The sequence below is a fragment of the Macaca thibetana genome, chromosome 1 (assembly GCF_024542745.1).
Source record: "Macaca thibetana thibetana isolate TM-01 chromosome 1, ASM2454274v1, whole genome shotgun sequence".
Taxonomy (NCBI): Eukaryota; Metazoa; Chordata; class Mammalia; order Primates; family Cercopithecidae; genus Macaca; species Macaca thibetana.
In genome coordinates this window covers 18,294,902-18,315,424 of record NC_065578.1, presented here as the reverse complement: position 1 = coordinate 18,315,424, position 20,523 = coordinate 18,294,902, and the positions used below count along the sequence as shown (strand labels likewise).

The 20,523-nt window shown below is 51.7% G+C and overlaps 2 protein-coding genes and 1 pseudogene across 16 annotated transcripts in view; 2 read left to right on the top strand and 1 right to left on the bottom strand.

Moving 5' to 3' along the window:
• Window positions 1-20,523, bottom strand: part of MICOS10 (mitochondrial contact site and cristae organizing system subunit 10) — a 447,625-nt gene that overhangs the window by 250,926 nt on the left and 176,176 nt on the right. The window contains exon 1 of one of the 11 annotated variants that reach the window (XM_050793843.1): window positions 3,147-3,150. The exons of the other annotated variants lie outside the window; for them this stretch is intronic. The gene's annotated coding sequence lies outside the window, so the exon portion shown is untranslated. Of the gene's footprint in view, window positions 1-3,146; window positions 3,151-20,523 lie in introns of those variants that run through there. 11 annotated transcript variants of the gene reach the window in all.
• The window catches only part of CAPZB (capping actin protein of muscle Z-line subunit beta), a 149,568-nt gene that overhangs the window by 115,149 nt on the left and 13,896 nt on the right, over window positions 1-20,523 (top strand). For all 5 annotated transcript variants that reach the window (XM_050792383.1, XM_050792355.1, XM_050792372.1 and 2 more), the window contains 2 exons: window positions 14,692-14,833; window positions 15,815-15,931. In XM_050792383.1, coding sequence (XP_050648340.1) covers window positions 14,692-14,833; window positions 15,815-15,931 — 259 coding nt within the window. The remainder of the gene's footprint in view (window positions 1-14,691; window positions 14,834-15,814; window positions 15,932-20,523) is intronic.
• On the top strand, window positions 15,940-20,376 carry LOC126955411 (uncharacterized; annotated as a pseudogene).

The window sequence follows — 20,523 nt, the reverse complement described above, 5'->3', positions numbered from 1 at the left end:
GCTTCCCAGGCAGAAGACACCGCCACCTCCCACCAAAAGCCTCTGACCCTCACCAAGGTGTCTGAGGCCCGGCCACAGAACGGAGAGGACCTCGGCTTTAAAGAGCTTTCGACTGGATTCTCTATTGGTCTTGTCTTGCTGACCGACTGTGGGCGAGTGAGTTAACCTCTCTGAGCCTCCGTTTCCTTACCCATCCTGCTGGCTGAGGTGTCACTCAGTGACACACTGTGCATCAGGCCCCTACTGCACTCAGGCCCTGAGTCCACCCAGCACCTTCCAGGCTGCTGGGTGACAGGGCTCTTTGAATTGAGCAGCAGGTATCTGTATGTGCGTCTTACATTCTGTGCGTTTATGATCACGGATATGGGGCTGTTTGGGTGGCGTAGCAGGCTTCGTGATCATTCGAGAAAGCTGTGGTTTCGGGATGGAGCTCTTCCACCACCTCCCACAGCAAGGCCTCCAGGAAATCTCTGTCTCAAAAATGGAATTGATGATTGCTGCTTAGTCCACATCATCAGGGTGCAGTGAGGCTGAACAGAGATGCTGGTAGTGCCCATCTGCAGTGACTGGAGAGAGAGAGTCCTTGGGATCGGTCACCAGGTCCTTACCGAGAGCCTGCCGGCGACGATGCCACGCGCCCAGAGTCAGTGGCAAACGCGTAAGGCCCAGTCCCTCCCTCACTGGGGCCCATGTTTCAACACAGGAACGAGTGAACAGATGAACACAGTACTTGCACAATTTGATAAATGCTGCAAAGGAACGAGAGCTGGGTCCTGCGGTGGGGAAGAGCGAAGGGTGTGGATGTTAGGGAGGGCTCTGAGGAAGGAACTGTGGGTCAGTTACAGGGAGTTTGCATTTGAGTAGAGAGAGCTAACAGAGCTGGCCTGAGACTGCTGTCCCTTGGAGGCCTGCTTGCCAGCTTGGCCTGTGACTGGCATCTGGGAACTTGGGTTTTGGGAGGGGTCTCACCACTCCCTGATAAGAGTGGCTTCCGACGCCTGAACTGTGTGCAAACAGGATGGCCTTCCTTCTCCTTTCCTTGTGGGCATCTGAAATTTTACCGAGTGCTAGGTAGAGGGTGCTTAGCAATACTGCCCTGGGCACTGAGTCCCTGGCGTGCTTCCCCAGTAGACGGCACTTCACACATGCAGTCAAACCCATCCCTGGGGGAGTATATCACGTCCTGTGTGACTTCATGGAGCAGGGCATTGAAAGCTGGCGCCTGGTTTCTCAGGACCCCGGCCCCTGCGCCTTCTCCCTCGGCCTCCTTTGCCCTATTCCCTTTCACTGCAGTAACCCTTGGCCCCAAGGGCAAGTTTGTACCGCATTCCATGAGTCCTTGTAGCGAATTATGGAGCCTCGGGTGGTCTGGGGATCCCGAGCACAGCCTTGTACCGTGGTGGCGGAGGACAAGGACAGTGCCCTGAGCAGTGGGAACCGCCTGGGCCACGCCCTGAAGTGATTCCCAGTGGTCGTGGGCAGTGAGTGGAGGCCGGAACAGGACAAGGCAGTGGGGAGAGGCGCACAGGCCTGTGGGGCACCGGCTCTGGGTGTCATTCTGGGAGCCTTGGGAATTGTCTGAAAGGTTCCAAGGGTAGCACAGCTCTGAGGTGCATCCTGAGAATTTCCTCGGAAGTAGTGTGGGGGCTGGATTGGAGAGGCCGGTCGTGGGAAGGACCTGACAGCTCAGCTAGAGTGGGGGCTGCTTCCCTTGGTCTGGCTGAGTGAGCGCTGCAGTTCCAGGTACCCCGGGCCTTTTTCCACCGCTGGAAATGGCCAGGCCTGCGGAGTCAGAGTCCCACTGGGAGGTGGGCAGAATAAGGGGAGTAACGGAGAATGCTTAGGAATGTCCTGGAGCTGCTGGGACGGTTTGGTTGGGGACATCCCCCTTCACTCCCTGCCCCTTCAGTGAGGTCTGTGTTCTCATTTCCTTCCCCAGAGGTAGGACCTTTCCCCGGATGTAAAGGCCTCCGGAGGGGTCCTGTGATGGGCACCACTTGCCACTCCTCTTGCACTCGGGACAGCAGGGTGGGGCCAGGCCCTTGCCGGCTTTTGGCATGTCCGCAGTGTGATTAGCACTTGGGTTTGAACATGTTTGTGTCTTCAGCCATGTGCGCACAGGCCTCTGAGAACCCGCCCTGCCTGCTGTGGGACACTGGCTTGCCACTGCCTGGGGCTTGTGAGAAAGTGCCAGAAGCACTTAATGGGGAAACCCAAGCCCGCCTCGGTTGTGTTGTTTTCGCAGAGCAGGGAGAAAGGTCTGGAGAAACCTCACAGCTCTGGGGGAGTAGAGCTGAGCCTGCTTCCTGCTCTCACAGTGCGTTTCAGCTCTTTCGTGACCACTGCTCCTAGCGGGGGTGTCTGCTACAGTTAGCAAGCCCCTAAAGAGTGGGTCTAGACAGGCTTGCATGTTGCCCCCTGTCCTGGGGGTCCCTTTCATCTGGCATCCTAAGGCTGCAGGCCAGTGTCTGGTTGCTTGGCATGCACGGTCTGATTTTCATCTGCTGAAAGAAAGTTAAATGGAAAACAGGAGTGTGCAGAAAACAAGTTTGCTTATAAACATGATCCCCACGTCAGCATCAGGGACTCTGATGCCTCTGGAATTCTTGGGTTCCTCTGACCAGACGGCACACAGTCACGCTTTGGTTCAGGCCGTTGCACATGCTGGAGTGAAACCCCGTGGCTGGAAGCAGGGACCAGTTCCCTCCCTTGGTCAAGCCCTGCCGTCCTGCCAGAGACCCTGCACTCCCCTTGCTAAGATGTTTCCCGGGCTTCTGTGATGGAAAGCTGCTTTGTGCTAGTATCAAGAGTAGGTGGGGTGGGGCGCAGTGGCTCACACCTGTAATCTCAGTGTCTGGGGGCTGAGGTGGGAGGATCACTTGAGCCCAGATCACTTGAGCCCAGGAGGCTGCAGTGAACTATGATCCCAGCACCACACTCCTGCCTGGGTGACAGAGTGAGACCCCATGTCTAATTAAAAAAAAAAAAAAAAAAAAAAGGCATTCTTGCAGGGACCCAGCCAGCAGCCCCAGCTGCCTCACTGAGGCAGAGAACCCTCCAAAATCCCCAGTACAGGGTGCTCAGGGTATGTCCCAGATTCCTGGTCACCCAGTGGGCTCCCTTTTTAACCCTGACTCTCTCCCCCCCCCCCCCTTTTTTTTTTTAAAGAAAAACAAAAAATGGAGATGGGGGGTCTCACTGTGTTGCCCAGTCTGCTCTCAAACTCCTAGCTTCAAGTGAGCCTCCCATCTTGGCCTCCCAAAGTGCTGGAATTACAGGCGTGAGCCACCGCATTTGGCCTGACTTTCTCCACTTTGGGGCAGCTTTGTGTTCAGTGATGTGGCTTCATACGTGCATCTAACCTACAGGCCGACCCTGTTCTGTCCATCTGCACTCCATCCCACCACAGCTGGCATGTCTCGGGATGGCCAGGCAGACTGGCATGGGGCAGAATACGGGCACTGGGGCTAGCCAAGCCTGACATCTCCTTCCAGATCCCTGCTTCTCAGCCTGTGACTTGGGCACATTTCTTATCCCTCTGGGTTACAGTTTTCTTAACTGTAAAAAAAAAGATACGCAAAGCCCCCGACACAGAATTGCTCAACAATGGCAACTTTGGATGAGAGCGATGACTTGGAAGCCCAGAAAGCCCTGACTGTTGGCGGCTCATGAGGTCGCTCCATGGGGCCAGCAGTGTTTTCACAAGTAGTCCGGAGGGCAGAAGACAGTCGCAGTGGTGCCGAGTGTGGACAGTTTGGTCAGATCCCAAAACCAGACCCCAGAGCCAGAGAGCCGGCCCCTGCAGCGGCACCATTGTTTCCAGAGAGGCCTTCATTATTTCTCTTTAAGTGAAAAAATAAAAGTCTTGTAAAAGAGAGGCTCTGAAGCACGGCAGCCGCAGTCCAGATGTGCCTTCTGAGCGCAACTGGCATTAAAGTCGCACATGCCTAAGCTGATTGGTATGTTGACTCGGGGGATTGTTGCACCTGTGTGTACTGGAAGGAATTTCCGCTGAATACCTGTCTCGTGTCGACGGGCAGCCTCTGGGCCGTTTGTTCCCTAAACCGTGGTGAAAACAGCTGGTCTCAACACACAAACAAGGGTGGTCGAGTTTCAGCATCAGCTCTGGACACAGCCCGCCCAAAGCCAAGTGTAGATCTTTCTCCATTTTGTGTGGGGCCTGTGCCTGTGGGTACGGAACCGCTCCTAGTAAGCGGCACTTTGTGTTTCCGAGGGACGTTTCCAGGGCAGCTCAGAACATGTCGAGGTTGCCTTCTCCCCTCTGCTCAGAAAGTAAGAGCCTGATGAAAACCAACAGCCACCAGTTGTTGAGTGCTTGCTCTGCCAGGTGCCATGGCAAGTGCTTGCCCGTTTGTTTTTTCTCTTGTGATCTTCCTTGTATCTCCTCATGCTTGTTTGCCAGATGCATCTTGAGTGCAGGCTGGTACAACAGCATAAGGAAGAGAAGCCACATTCTGCAGCCCCTCGTGTGCCGTCTGCAGCTCTCTGGACTTTGCAACGTTGTGCCCACTGGGCAGCGCTCACGCCTATCCATTGGACAGAGGATGTACTCGGCTTCTTTTCGAAGTTGGCTAGAGGGCAGCCAGCAGAGCAAAAAGGAATGTTGGTCTACACCATGAGGAAGGGGGCCAAGTTTCAGATGCCTCTCTGAGCAGAATAGACAGTTTTCTCTTTTTCCTGGGGTGGAGTTAAATTGTTCCCACCTGTGAACACCAGGTGCCTGTTTTGTTGTAAGGATGTTAAGGATGATCAGAAAAACAAACTACTGCTGATAGCAGTTTGTTCCTAGGAGGGAACAAAAAGGCATTGTTTTGGGGCCAGAACCTCAGCTGCTGGGGAATGGTTCTGCCTCTGGGTTTTATTCTCTTCCTCTTTGCCATAAAATCAGTCATGGAGCTTGAGAGTTTCTGTTTCTTTTTTTGTTGTTGTTTCTTTTAAGATGGAATCTCGCTCTTGTCACCCAGACTGGAGTGCAGTGGCGCCATCTCAGCGCGCCCTCCCGGGTTCAGGCAATTCTCCTGTCTCAGCCTCCTGAGTAGCTGGGATTACAAGCACCTGCCACCACGCCTTGCTAATTTTTGTATTTTTAGTAGAAACAGGATTCACCGTGTTGGCCAGGCTGGTCTCGAACTTCTGACCTCAGGTGTTCTGCCGGCCTCGGCCTCCCAAGGTGCCAGGATTATGGGCATGAGCCACCGTACCCGGCCGCGACTTTGTTTGAACTAATGCCTGTGTGACCTTGTCTTTGTCATGACCAAGCACCAGTTACAGCAAAAAGTGTCCCTCATGACCATTTATTTTTATTTATATATATATATATATTTTTTTTGAGACAGGGTCTCACTGTGTTGCCCAGGCTGGTCTTGAACTCCTGGGCTCAAGTGATCCCCCCACCTTGGCCTCCCAAAGTGCTGAGATTATAGACATGAGCCACCGCGCCTGGCCTAAGACCACTTATTTGTCCCAGGTCTTGCTGCTATTCCTTGGTGAGATCCCAAAAGCAGAGCACACCATACATGTGATGGGAGAACATAGGGGTGGGGAAAGGAAGACTTGTGGAATCTTACATGTTGGAGCTGTTTGAGGGCCTGGGTTCCCTAGCTTAGCACCACATCGTAGAGAAATCTGCTTTTTTCAGTTACATCAACATTTCAAACTTTTTAGTCTGAACTCTTCAGCCAGCATTCCAGCCAGCCCCACCTCCTGTGTTCCCTTCTACCTCTCCCTCATCAACCATAGCAGGTCCCTTCAACTCAGTCAAGGCTGTGGGCGTTTCCATCTTTTTTTTTTTTTTTTGAGATGCAGTTTAGCTCTTGTTACCCAGGCTGGAGTGCAATAGTGCTATCTCAGCTCACCGCAACCACCGCCTCCCAGGTTCAAGCGATTCTCCTGCCTCAGCCTCTCAAGTAACTGGGATTACAGGCATGCGCCACCACGCCTGGCTAATTTTGTATTTTTATTTTTATTTTATTTTATTATTTTTTTAGTAGAGATAGGGTTATAGGGTTTCTCCATGTTGGTCAGGCTGGTCTCGAACTCCTGACCTCAGGTGATCTGCCCACCTCAGCCTCCCTAATTGCTGGGATTACAGGCGTGAGCCACTGCGCCCGGCCTGGTTTCCATCTTTATACTGACTCCAACGTGAAAAAAGTGCCCAGACCAGAGCCCTCCTTCCTAGTGGACCATCAGTTTCTCCACAGAAGCCTTCAGTAGAGCTGCCAGTGCTCTTTCTGGAAATCCACGCGATCTGTAACTCAGTGACATCCTCATCTGCACGGTCCCCTGCTTCCACATGTATTCCCGTGCATAAAGACTTCAGGGGAAGAGTGGCTTGGATAGAATACAGATCACAACAGACTTGGGATCCCAGAAGAGACACTGAAATGTTGAAGTCATGTCTACGAGAGTGATCTGTAACAGATTTGAGTGGAAAGTGACATTCTTGGGTCCAGTCTACCAAGTTCTCAAGTCCAGGATGTGAGAGGCAATTTCATGGCAACACATAAGAAAAAATATTCAGCTTTGCACCCTGGCTCATGTCTATAATCCCAGCACTTTGGGAGGCCGAGGTGGGAAGATTACTTGAGCCTAGGAGTTCAGGACCCGCCTGAGCATAGTGAGACCCCATCTCTACAAAAAAAATGTAAAATTACCCAGGTGTGGTGGCATGCACCTGTAGTCCCAGCTACTCAGGAGGCTGAGGTGGGAGGATCACTTGAGCCCAGAAGATTGAGGCTGCAGTAAGCCATGGTCATGCCATTGCACTCCATCTTGGGCAAGAGAATGAGACCCTGTGTCAAAAAAAAAGAGAGAAAAAAAAAGAAAAAATATTCCATTTGAGATGACTGCAAGTTCAGTATGTGTAGCATGAATTAGGTGTGATTACTATGAAAGCTAATTTGCTCTTGAGCGCTGGAAGGAGGAGTAGCCTTTTTGCCAAGAGATGTGCTGGTCTCTGCTATGCTATGCATTGGTTAACACTTAGTTGGGGCATTGTTTTCTGTTCTTTTAAGACACTGACAACCTGGAGTATGTTCAGAAGGATAAACAAGGTATTGAGTCATATGAGGAATAATACAAGGAGGAGAAGGTCAGAAAAGAGAAATCATGGAGTTTATGTGCGCCAGTTTTAAATGTTTGAAAGGACTGTACAAGGAAAGGGCATTAAGTTCTTGTTTTCTGTGATTCCGGAAGGCAGTAGTGAGGAGTTTTCACTCACGTCCAGAGAGAACTATCTGAGTTGTTCAGAACAGAAATGTTTGCCTCGGAAATGTAATGAGTTCACTGTCACTGGAGGTGTGTAAGCAAAGGTTTGACAGAGACTTAAGATGTTAGGAACCTGCCCTGTGGTGCTCAGTCTGCCTCATACAGGCCTTGATGCAACCACTGAATCCTGGAAAGTCAGAGCTGGGAGGGACCCCTCTATACTGGCCTCTGATCCAGCTCTTTGATTTTACAAATAAGAAAAAAAGTCTTTTGCACTGTGTTGGTGCCAAGTACTGCCTTTCCTTTGGCTTTATTCAGTGAAGTTGACTGCAGGAGAAGGCCCTGTTCCAGCACCTATGGAGCTTACCTTATGATGCCCCTAACTTGGCAGTGTCTGTGGGTGCTGCCTGTGCCTCAGTGTCACAGACGACTCAGGCCAGAAGTCCAAGTCCTGTTGAGTGTGGCCCAGCCTGCCAATAGCCAGAAGGCCACGTCTCAGTGAACCCAAGAACCACAGAGTCTGTTTCTTGGCTCATGCTGGAAAGCCCTGCTCCCAGCCCTTCTGTCCTGGCCTTGGTTCTTGTGGCATGTACTCATTACCTGTTGGGAGACTTTGTATTCGAGCCACGAATCCAGCTCTTCTCCCAGGAGGTGATTTGAAAGGAAGGAGTAAAGACCAACTTCAAAGCCCCTTCGCCTCCCATTTTCCCTGTTAGATTTGTAGCCCAGTGTTGGCCAGGCCTGGGAATTGGGTAATTCATAGTTACAGCTCAGATTCCTGGAGCGAGTTTCCACCCCAGGCCTCCACGCACACCTCAGCTTCAGACACTCCATAAAGCTTTTGGAGCTGAAATATTTTCTTTTCTTTTTACTTTGGTGAAGTAGGTCATTTTGAGTGTGAAGTATTATGTTTTCCCTGTTTTCTCCCTCCCCCCAGAAGTCCTGTGGTTGAAAAGTTACGGACATAGAATCTATATCCGTGACTATGACATTATTCAACTGGAAGAGTGATTTTCGGGGAGAAACGACCTAAAACTCTGAGAAGAAGAGAATTACTGACACATTAGGCTTTTAGCTGATCCACATTTAGGGACCAAGGTGATGATAGAGACAAACCCAACCAGATGTTCAATTGTGATCGGCTGTGCTGATAGACAGCTGGTCCCATGGGAGGGCCTTGCCCTTGCCTCCTGGCTCCTCCAGAGAGGTGCCCCCTGTGTTGCCAGTCTCCTGGCGTTTTGAAACCTGCATCTGCCTGTTGTGATGAGCATAATTTTCAAATGGCAGGACTTACAGATCCAGCTCAGAGTGGCCCCACTACCCCACTCAGTAGTCCCAGCTGACTGAGTGCTCTGCCATTCTGTTTGCCTTAAAAATATTCATCTTTGCTGAGTGAGCTGGCTCATACCTGTAATCCCAGCACTTTGGGAGGCCCAGGCAGGTGTATTGCTTGACCCCAGGAGTTTGAGACCAGCCTGGGCAACATAGCAAGACCCTGTCTCTAAAAAAAAAAAAATTTTTTTTTAATTAGCCATGCATGGTGGTGCACGCCTGTGGTCCCAGCTACTTGGGAGGCTGGGGGAGGAGGATCACTTGAACCCGGGAAGTTGAGGCCACAGTGAGCCATGATTGCACCACCACACTCCAGCCTGGGCATCAAAGCAAGACCCTGTCTCAAAAAACAAAACAAAACATAATGTTAATCTATGTTAGGAAAGTTTTAAAAGGCGCCAGGACCGTTGGTAAAACTGATGGCTCTCCGTTGAAGGAGTTAGCTCTTCGGTGGACACAAGCAAACGGGTGACTCCAGCAGTTTGCTCCCAGTCATTCCTGAGTTGGTCTGTCATTTCACCCCCTCCTCATCTTCCTGGAGCTTCTGAGGCCCCCCCGACTTCATGGTTCAACAGTTGTCTAAGCAGACTTCTCCGCAGTCTTTGCAAGCTAGTCCCTGTGTTGTCCTGGCCACTGGGGAGCCCTGATTTGAGCGTGTCGTTCAGCCTCTTGACTGTGGGTATTGATTTCAGCCCTGTGCTCCCTGTGCTGCCTGGCTTTCCATTTAGGAAAGAAGCCTAGGAAAAGCCCATGCTTTTCTCTTTGGGCCTTCACAGTTTGTTTTTTTCTTTCTTTTTTCTTTTTTTATAGAGGCTGACCTCGAACTCCTGGGCTCAAGCAGTCCTCCCACCACGGCCTCCCAAAGTGCTAGGATTACAGATGTGAGCCACTGTGCCTGGTCCTAGGCCTGCATGTTTAAAAGAGGTTCTTGACCAGGCGCGATGGCTCACGCCTATATAATCCCAACACTTAAGTGGAGACCGAGGCTGGTGGATCACTTGAGGCCAGGAGTTAGAGACCAGCCTGGGCAACATGGTGAGATCCCATATCTACTAAAAATACAGTAATTAGACCGGGCGCGGTGGCTCATGCTTGTAATTCCAGCACTTTGGGAGGCCGAGGTGGGCAGATCACCTGAGGTCAGGAGTTCGAGACCAGCCTCAACATGGAGAAACCCCGTCTCTACTAAAAATACAAAATTAGCCAGGCGTGATGGTGCATGCCTGTAATCCCAGCTACTTGGGAGGCTGAGGCAGGAGAATTGCTTGAACCTGGGAGGCAGAGGTTATAGTGAGCCAAGATCGTGCCGTTGCACTTCAGCCTAGGCAACAAGAGCAAAACTCTGTCTCAAAAAAAAAAAAAAAAAAAAAAAAAGGCAATTATCCAGGCGTGGTGGCAGACCCCTGGAATCCCTGCTACTTGGGAGGCTAAAGCAGGAGAATCACTTGAACCCGGGAGGTGGAAGTGACAGTGAGCTGAGGTCATGCCACTGCACTCCAGCCTAGGTGACAGAGCGAGACTTTGTCTCAAAAAAATAAAATGAAAAGCTCTCCTTCTGCCTCCTTGACCAGAGACCTCACTGCAGGGACTCTCTGGGCTTTTCCTCTTGAGCCCAAATCAGCTGAGCTGTGGTAGTGAGTCCTGGGCCCATTCCTCCCTCCCTGCAGAGTTGGGGGATTTTGAAATTATCAGGCATGGGCAGGGGCCAAGGCAGGGCGGGTGAATTCCTCTGCAGCCTGCTCTTAGCGCTTGGCCACATTTGATCATTCACTCACATGGATGTGCGAGGCCTGAGAGTGAGTCGCAGGCGATGGTAGAGCCACTTTATTGAAATAGCATGTTAGCATTTAAACAATATTAATACTATTTGACTCATTAAATATACAAAGGCCAGTTAAAGTGCTTCCATGTGTGTGCTGTTAGTTCTGGCGGGCGACTCCTCAGATGGCTTTATGTGGTTTCAGACAACGTTTTAGCACATTCTTAAAATACCCACAAAAGCCTTTATGTAAAAACTCATAAATGCAAACCACATAAAAATTATTTTTTTCCTTGTTTCATGTCATTATGATCAAAGTACAGTAGGTAAGAAATAAATTTTCAAAAACATGTTGTGGTCCCTCCTTAATTAATGCTTCACGCGCAGAGCAGAGCCATAAACCAAGTAGTGGGGGCGCTGCCTGTGCGCCCTGCGGTCACCTCCCTCCTGAAGGTCCCGGAGCCATCCCGACAGCACTCACAGGAGAGGCCGGTGCTTCTGGGCGATTCTGAAACAAGCCTTTCTAACCGTGCAGTCCTCTGCTCCCTTTGTCTCGGAATGTCAGGTTGAGACTTGTGGCTGCTCCAGTCCCTGGTGATCCCTTTTGGTGAATGGAATGCAAGCCCATTCTTGAATTATTGTAGTGTCTGAGCTGTACCTGCAGAGGCCAGGTCTCAGCACGTCTGACTCACCTCAGCTGGAACACCCCGATTCAGAGAGGGAACAGATTCAAAGCGAGAGACCAACCACGCCGCCTCTAACTCTGTCGTCGTCGTTTCTTTATTAAAAGTCAGATCGACGGTAAATTAGGATACTATCCGACTGAATACTATCCTTGCTGTTAAAAATGATTATGGAGATCATGTGGCTCCATGGAAAAATGCTAATGATTCTGTGCCAAGTGTAAAAAGCCGAATTCAGCGTGGTGCTCTTGCTGTGCTTATGGTTATATAAAAATGCATCTGGACTGGAAGGGAATTTGGAAAAATCAGATTTATGGGATAAGTTGATTTATGGTATTGTGGGCTAATTTTCAGATTTCCTTTTTTAAAAAACAATGATGTTCCTGCAGTAAGTTTTAAAATTGTGGGTAAAAGAATAGTAACCCCGCAAGGAGGTCACAATTGAGCTTGCATTTTTACCTCCCCTGGCTCCAGCATTTGAAACTTTAGATCTGGTCACTGTGGCCTGCCAAGGAGAAGCTGCCTGTAGTGGGAGCCAGGCCACGGGGTGGGACGTTGGAGTGGAAACGGCCAGTTCCACCCTATAAAACTTTAATGCGGTTGTTTTATTTTTCTGGAAGAAACGGAACGCTCAGGGATGGGACTGAGGGGAAGCAGCCGTGGGCCACCTGGTGCTTTTGAACTGGTCGCCGGAGGGTGTCGACAGTGTCAGGCCATCGGGATTTCTCCTGGTTCCCCTCCAGGGCAGCCTGACCTGCCTCTCCCCAGTGTCCCAGCACACAGAGGAGAGCAAGCCTTGGGCGGGCACAGCACCGCAGCTCTGTGTGGATCTGTGAAGGAGCGGAAGGATGAAATGCCCCTGGGCTGCAAGCCTTCTTTCCAGAATGGCCAAAGGAAAGAAGGAATTATTGGCCCATCCTTTTTGCCAGCAAAGTAGGGTTTTTTTGTTTGTTTTTCTTCCCCCTCTTTTGATGTGGGGCTGCTCTCCCTATAAGCTGGCTGAAAGAGAAAACCGTGTGCTAGAACCAAGCCATCTGTCGCCAACAGGAAGGGTATTAGCAGGTCTGTTCTGAGTTGCTCTTCTCTCGGTAGTGTTCGTGTGCCTCGTAAGTTAACCTGCAAGAATCCAGGAGAATAAGCCAGAAAGGCTCACGGAGCCCATGCTGCCAGTCATCTGAGCCCTGCTAAACCTCAGGTCTAGCAGGGGCAGTCAGTCCCTCTCCAGGTGTTCCGGGAACATTCCAGAATGGCCTGATCTCTCCAACTCTGTATGGGGCCGGTCCAGACCAGGAGGGCCCTATGGAGGCAGATGGGGCCTTGGGCCCTGGACCAAAACACTCATCTGCTTAGCTCGCCTTGCCCCAAGAAGGGAGAGTTTGGAGACAGACTGGAATAAAGGAAATGATCTTCTGGAGTGGGGTCTCTGAGTGCCAGTATTGGCCGGTGTCCTGGACATCACCTCTGCCAGCAGTGAGCGCTGAGCCCCACAGGTGTGTCTGTTCATCCAGTGGTCCTTTTCCTCTAGAAGGAAAGGATGCCTGTGCTACACCTTGCCAGAGCCAGGCCCTTCCCCACCCTGTGCAGTTTGACCAGTGATGAGCTCAGCATCTGGCACCTGACACATCCATCCCACAGGTGTTCCCTGAGTGGCACTTGTGTTAGCCAGGCAGCCCTGCCCTCATATGCCCTCCTACAGACTCGCCTGTGGGCGCACCATGGTGTATTCGGTTTGATAGCTTAATCACAGTGGTTAGTGCCACAGAGGGAACGGGACAGAATGTGGTCCTGCCGCAGGGGCTGGCTGCAGCCTGCCTGAGGGAGCCCTCGGGGCGGGGCCAAGGGTAGCCCACCTGAGTATCAGCCCTCCTGGATGCTCCACAGGTCTGAGGGTTGGAGTGAGGGCAGACCAGCCAGGGCACCCTCATTCTCCTGGGAGGATGCTTTGCTTCCTTGGTCTGATGGTCTCTTAGTTACATTACACTCTGGTGTATTCGCGTACTGATTTTTCACAAAAGCTTTTTAGTCTGGAACAGTATGACTTACTGTCAAATTGCAAAAAAAAAAAAAAAAAAAAAACAGAATTCTTGTATACCCATCACCCACATTCTGTAAATATTCACATTTACCGTGTGTATTTTTTATTATAGAATAGCTTTGGTGAGACATAATCTACAGATACATGTTAATTTCTAGTACTTAATTTTACATTAACCGTTTGGTAGGTGTCTACTTTTCCTAATTGTTTGTCTCTCAACAGCCATAGAAAGTAGATTAAGTCCCTAAAGTCCATGTTCACGCCACTGGTCCCTTAGTAAACAGTTGGACGCATGCATGCGTGAGCATAGGTCATAGCTGGGGCTGGGCGTGCTAGAGCTGTCATTGGGTCCGTCTGACTCCCAAGCCTGGGCCCACCTTCCCAGCTGTCCGGGGCTGAGGGCGGTGTGCTCCCAGAATACGCCTGCCGCACCAGGGCTTTGGGGCTCAATAGGGGTCAGAGAGGCCCCAGACTTCCTGATAAAGATGTGCTCACCATGAGAGATGCGATTGCTTACAGTTTCACTGGTTATCAGCAGAGATGAGATTTCTCTTTTTGGGGCTTAATTGGGGTCGGAGAGGCTACAGATTTCGCCACAAGAAATGAGATTTCGCTGGTTATCACCAGCATTTGCAGTTCCCATCAGCTGACTCCACCCCTCACCTCTGCTCACGGCAGCCCCAGCGAGCCACAGTAGTTGACCTGGGTCTGTTGGATTTGGGATCCCAGACTGATTCTCATTTCTCATCTAACCTTTTCATTCCCTCTGCCATTTGATCGTAATTAGAAATCCCTCTTCCATTTGATCATAATTAGAAATGTTTCTGGGCCAGATGCAGTGGATCACTTGAGGTCAGGAGATCGAGACCAGCCTGGCCAACATGGCGAAACCCCATCTCTACTAAAAATACAGAAATTAGCCGGGCGCAGTGGTGCACACCTGTAATCCCAGCTACTCAGGAGGCTGAGGCAGGAGAATCGTTTGAACCTGGGAGGTGGAGGTTGCAGTGAGCCGAGATGGTGCCACTGCACTCTGGCCTGGGAGACAGTAAGACTTCATCTCAAAAAAAAAAAAAAAAAAAAAAAGAGAGAGAGAGATGTTTTTGTATGGACTCGGATTTGAGGAGGAAGCACTGTCTCAAGCTGAGCCCTTCATTTCCGGCTAGCGCTTTGTAGGAAGTTGCTCCGAAAGACCAGCTGGAGCCCTGGTCAGGAGGGATCAGTGTGTAGGGAGTTTGTTGCTGTATTTTCTCATCTGCCTTGTAACCCAAAAAACAGAAATATCGAACAACCGTGGTCACTCCAGTAGTCATAGCCTGCATGGATTGTCACTGGATGTCACTCGTGCTGCGTTCTTTATCTGGGAGGAATGTGACGCCTAGAGAGGTCCAGTAAACCAAAGACCACAAAGCTAAGGGAGGTGGCAGAGCCCAAACTCAAGTTCATCTTTATGATGCCTAAACCTACTACACCCCCAAAAATGCTGCACCCTCTCCCCGAGCCAGAGAACGATCAGAACACACCCAAGGATCGGCTCCTATAACTGTTGCAGGGAGGACCCCAAATCCCAGAATCTTTGCTGAGCAACAGCCTGGTACCCAGGCTGATGATCTGTCCTTTAGCATCTAACAGGCACATTGGCCTGTTTCCTGCAGGTATTTTGAAGGCGGCGTCTCATCTGTCTACCTCTGGGATCTGGATCATGGCTTTGCTGGAGTGATCCTCATAAAGAAGGCTGGAGATGGATCAAAGAAGATCAAAGGCTGCTGGGATTCCATCCACGTGGTAGAAGTGCAGGTACCGCCTCCCAGCAGCTGGTGGCCGGGGCCACTAAGTACAGAATCACACCAAACAGTGCCGCGCTGCTCTCTAGCAGATGCAGTGAGGGGGATGCTATGATCTCTGAACCCCTCATTCTGAGAAATGCCTCCAAGCCATTTGGATAAAGATAAGTCAAGATTGCAGTAGTCGCCAGGCGCGGTGGCTCAAGCCTGTAATCCCAGCACTTTGGGAGGCTGAGACGGGTGGATCACGAGGTCAGGAGATCGAGACCATCCTGGCTAACACAGTGAAACCCCGTCTCTACTAAAAAATACAAAAAACTAGCTGGACGAGGTGGCGGGCGCCTGTAGTCCCAGCTACTTGGGAGGCTGAGGCAGGAGAATGGCGTGAACCCGGGAGGCGGAGCTTGCAGTGAGCTGAGATCCGGCCACTGCACTCCAGCCTGGGCGACAGGGCGAGACTCCGTCTCAAAAAAAAAAAAAAAAAGATTGCAGTAGTCATTAATGATTAAGTTCTCAAAAGAAATACACAATTACAAATGTCCCTTTAAAAACCAGTTGGGATTTTATAAGAAAGATAACATTGTGAGGCCGGGTGCAGTGGCTCATGCCTGTAATCCCAGCAGTTTGGGAGGCTGAGGCAGGCAGATCACTGGAGGTCAGGAGTTCAAGATCAGCCTGGCCAACATGGTGAAACCCCACCTCTACCAAAAACACAAAGAAAATTAGCCAGGCTTAGTGGCAGGTGCCTGTAATCCTAGCTACTTGGGAGGCTGAGGCAGGAGAATCGCTTGAACCTGGGAGGTGGAGGCTGCAGTGAGTTGAGATCACACCACTGCACTCCAGCCTGGGTGACAGAGCAAGACTTTGTCTCCAATTAAAAAAAAGGTAATATTGTGATAATGACCTAGGAAGGGAGATGTTAGGATGACCCTGAATTCAAGGGGCCACTTCAGGCTCTCCCTCAGCTCAACAGATCTCTGTCTTGTCCTTCCAGGAGAAATCCAGCGGCCGCACTGCCCATTACAAGTTGACCTCCACGGTGATGCTGTGGCTGCAGACCAACAAATCCGGCTCTGGCACCATGAATCTCGGAGGCAGCCTTACCAGACAGGTAGAGTTACCCGCTCATAGCCAGTTGCCAGTGCCCACAGGTGCTGGCCTCAGCGCTGACCTGCAGAGATGAGTGAGCAGGTGCCCTAGGGTAAGCATGTTCAGCCAGCTATAAATCCACCACCTAAGGAGGGCTTTGCATTTTTAAATAAAAGCTCTCTGGGCTCTGCAAGGTTGCCCGTAGCTGCTGGCACTCTGCTGGCCTCCTGCTGAGGGAGGTCAGGTGCTGGCGTGGCTCCTCCTTACTCTTCAGGGCACCGCACATCCCCATGCTTCGGGTCATGGTGTGCTGTGAGAAGTGGTGCTTGGCTCTGTTTGCCTTCTCTGTGGCCATGCCCAGCCCATCAGTCAGGCCAGCTCTCTGGGAGCTGCTTACCTGAGCTCAGAGTGTCTGCACCTTGCTGCCCTCAGCCCAGTCCAAGGACCAGCATCAGCGTCACCACAGAGCCTGTCAGAAAGGCAGAAATGTCAGACGCCCCCCCCAGACCTAGCATATCAGGATCTCTATTTTCACAAAATTCTCCAGGTAATGTGTGTGCACATTGAAATTTAAGACGTGCCCTACTGGATACCTCTCTCTTATCCATCTTTTGTTTGGGTATCTCTAGCAACCCTTCTCCACGACGTTGCTCCCAGGTTCTGTCTAAGGCAAACTTGGACTTGGACTGGAAGGTACTGCCTTCCCTGAGCAAACTTGCCTCCCCTTCTACCTTAGATGCTCCCATAAGCATCTAGGTGGGTTTAAGAACCTTGTGTAAGGATCCATGTTCAGGACCCTTTACATTCCCATCCCAAGAGAAGGCCTTAATCTTGTGCTGGTGCGGGGCCACAAGATGCTTGGCGTAAAGGGGGAAGAGAAAGCATAGACCAGGTGCACAACTGGGTTTCACAAGGACCCCACTCTGCCTTCGGAGAAGTCGGTATTGGCAGAAACGGCACAGCCTTGGGAGCCTCAGAGGGGCGCCACTTTCTGCAAGGATGCCCTTCCATTCTCGGTTCCAGTAGTCCCTGACTTTCCACTGTGAGAATTCCTTTTAACATCAGAGATATCTTTCAGTAAGATAACTATGCTCTCGATAGCTGTGGATAGAAAACATATGACTGAAAGGATCAGTGTAGTAAATCTTTTTTTTTTTTTGAGACGGAGTCTCGCTTTGTCACCCAGGCTGGAATATAGTGGTGTGATCTCGGCTCACTGCAATCTCTGCCTCCCGGGTTCAAGCGATTCTCCTGCTTCAGCCTCCCGAGTAGCTGGGACTACAGGCATGTACCACCACGTCTAGCTCATTTTTTTGTATTTTTAGTAGAGGTGGGATTTCACCATGTTGGCCAGGCTGGTCTCGAACTCCTGACCTCAAGTGATCCGCCCACCTCGGCCTCCCAAAGTGCTGGGATTACAGGCATAAGCCAGCACACCCAGCCCAGTGTAGTAAATCTTTTAAGTGAATTTGTATTCTACTAGTTACAACAACACCTACATACTTTTAAAAAATAGTGATGCAGGCCGGGCACGGTGGCTCAAGCCTGTAATCCCAGCACTTTGGGAGGCCGAGACAGGTGGATCACGAGGTCAGGAGATCGAGACCATCCTGGCGAACACCGTGAAACCCCGCCTCTACTAAAAAATACAAAAAACTAGCTGGACGAGGTGGCGGGCGCCTGTAGTCCCAGCTACTCGGGAGGCTGAGGCAGGAGAATGGCGTAAACCTGGGAGGCGGAGCTTGCAGTGAGCTGAGATCCGGCCACTGCACTCCAGCCCGGGCTACAGAGCGAGACTCCGTCTCAAAAAAAAAAAAAAAAAAATTGGTGATGCAAGGTGAATGTCAGCCATCATGCCTGGGAGCCTCCCTCCACCTATAGAAGCTCCGCTGCCTCTCTTGTGTCCGAGGGGCTGGAGGCCAGAAGGGATGTTGGGGTCCTCTTTTTGGCGTCTGAGCAGGGATATCGCGGTCCCATCCCGGAACTACTCACTAGTGCTGACAGGGCGGGGGGGAGGGGGTGGTGGTTAGCCTTTTTGCATGGAAGTGGACTCCTATCTTCCAGGGGCCATTAGCTGGGGAGGAGCAGCCAAATCCCCAGACAGCCAGCTCCCCTGCAGCCTGACTCTCCCACATCCTGCCACCTGGGGAGTGGGTGGAAAATCCTGAATCTGTATCCAGAGACTGCTTCCTGCATCACTTACCACTCCAGGCTGTTGATAATTCCACCCGGTTTACAGTGACCTGGACAAATATTTAATCCTCAGCCTTCCTAATAGTTTAAATCAAAGCTGTCAGCCCATGGCCAGAGTCTGGTTCCGGCTTGCCGTGAGCAGTGTCTCCTGCCAAGCTCAACCCAGGCCTGATGAGTGCCTGTCCTCAGCACACCTTGGCCAGGGCTTCGGACCTTGTTTGCATTGCCTTTTGCTCTAGGGGCTTTAATGAGGAAATTCATGCTCTGCCATCATTCTAACGGCTGATCACATCATTCATTTGAGGTGCATTAAAGCTGGGGCTGGGTTCCAATGTAAGTAACTGCAGAAGAGGGAGGGATTGCAACGAGGTAGACAAATCTAAGTTAATGATGCACAGCTTCTGAGCAAACAGGGGAAGTGAGGGTTGCAGAGCTTGGCTACGGGTCCCAGAGGAGCCTTGGAAGAATGCCTATGCTTGCTTGGGTGGGAGGCGAAGGGTTCCGGGAGAGGTGAGTGGATCGGTGGTAGCATGAACACGCATGGTTTGCAAGCTGTCCCCTTGGATTAGATCGTGACCAAGGTCAGGTTATTCTCGTTTAACAGGTGAGGAAACTGAGGTTCAAACTTAAATAATTTGCCCATATAACTTAACCAGTAAGAAGCAAAGCCAGGATGTGAACCCAGATTTGCTTGGTGAGAAAAAAAATATGCTACTTTCTACCACACCACAGCTGTTGTGGTCTCGATTCATCCTCTGTGCCTGCCATTCGGCGACTGCTAAATAAGCTGTCAGATGGAAGTGCATGGAGCAGTCAGCTCGGTGTAGACAGCACACTGTCTCAGCAGCCGGCGTGGGCAGCTGCAGTGGACCGCTGCAGTGGACCTATGGCCTCAGAAGCAAGCAGACCCCGCAAACGGGACCGACCCGGCAGAGCCCCACATGGGGCCAGGGCTCCCTAGGCGTGTGCTGAGCAGTGCTGCCCTCTGGGCCCCTCTTGCAGGTGTGCCTTTGTCTTTCAGGATGGTCTCCTGCTGGAGGCCACTTGGCCACTGGGGTGCATTCACTGCTAGAGGCTGTCAGGAGGGCTTTGAGGTTTCTAGGGAGTCCAGTGATCTGATGGGATCTGCGTTTCCAGAAGGTGGTTCTGTCCGTGGGCTTGGGGGATGGGTGGTCAGAGGGAAGCTGTTAGAGTCATCCAGGAGAGAGACGACAAGGGCCTGGATCAGGCAACCCTGGGAGGGTTGGAGGGGACAGCCCTGCAGCAGAGAGGTCAGTGAAGAAGCTAGCGTCCATCTGAGGCAGGAGGTGGCAAGGGCGGAAACGGAGAAGGGCAGGGGAAGAAGGGCAGGCTGGGAGGCATTCTGGAGTGGAGTGGGCAGGGGCTGGACGACCAAGATGTGAGATGGGCGTCAGATGAGAGCCCCCTCACTCGAGTTCCTCCTTACACAGTCCTCACAGCAACCTGGACCTGAGTTTTTTCCTCTGGAAACTTGGCCTCATCCAGGTCACCCACGCTCACATGCCCTTGCCCCACATGTCAGGAAGGAAGGCTACTTGGTTTTGGAGCCATCTCCCCAGGCCCACAGTGCCAGGCCCTAGCCCCAAGAGCCATCCCAGCCAGCATCAGCACCATCAGCAAGGCCCTGTGGGTCCCCAGCTTTCCCAGGGTCCTGTGGCCCAGCCTGCCTCACCCCGGCAGCAGTAGCTGCCCTTCCGTGTGTGTGGTCCTGGGGGCACCCTCGTCTTCCTGTTTCCCACGGCCCATCTGGAGAAGGCTGCCAGCTTCGGCTTGCTGGCATCTCGCAGGGGTCCCTTCCGTGGGCACATGAGGGTATGCCCTGGGCCCACTCATATCCCAGTGTAGGTGGCTGATGGTAGGCCAGTGACCGGGGCAGAGCGCCACTCTCCTGGGCACGTGTGACAGAGGTGGAGGGCCTGAGCTGCGCCTGCCCCCCAGCCAGACCACAGCCAGACCAGGCGGCGCTCCCTCCACCCAGCCCTGCCTCCGTCATTTTACCTTTTATTTCTCCCACCTCCAACCACCAAAAGATGTTTCTCAGGGACGTCAACTGGAAGACAAGGTAAATAGCTAGTCTTCTAGCAGATTCCCGCGGCAGTGGGACTGTCGGAGAGAAGGTGAGCCGCAAGCCAGCCAGATTGTACCTTCCTGCCAAGACTTGCGGATGCGTGTGAGGAAAGGCAGGCAGAAGGTACCCGCTAGCACACTGCCACGTGGGCCCCCGTGGGAGGGTTGTAGAGCAAGTGAAAAAAGGTTGCAAGCCCCCAGTTCCAAAAGGTTGCAGAGGAAGTTGTACTGAGAGGTCACTTCTTCTGTGTGACAGCAGAGACGTGGGAAAGAGGCGAAACTGTAAATCTCTGGAAAGAGATCGAAGGTTTCCCATCCGGGGAAGGGCCTGCA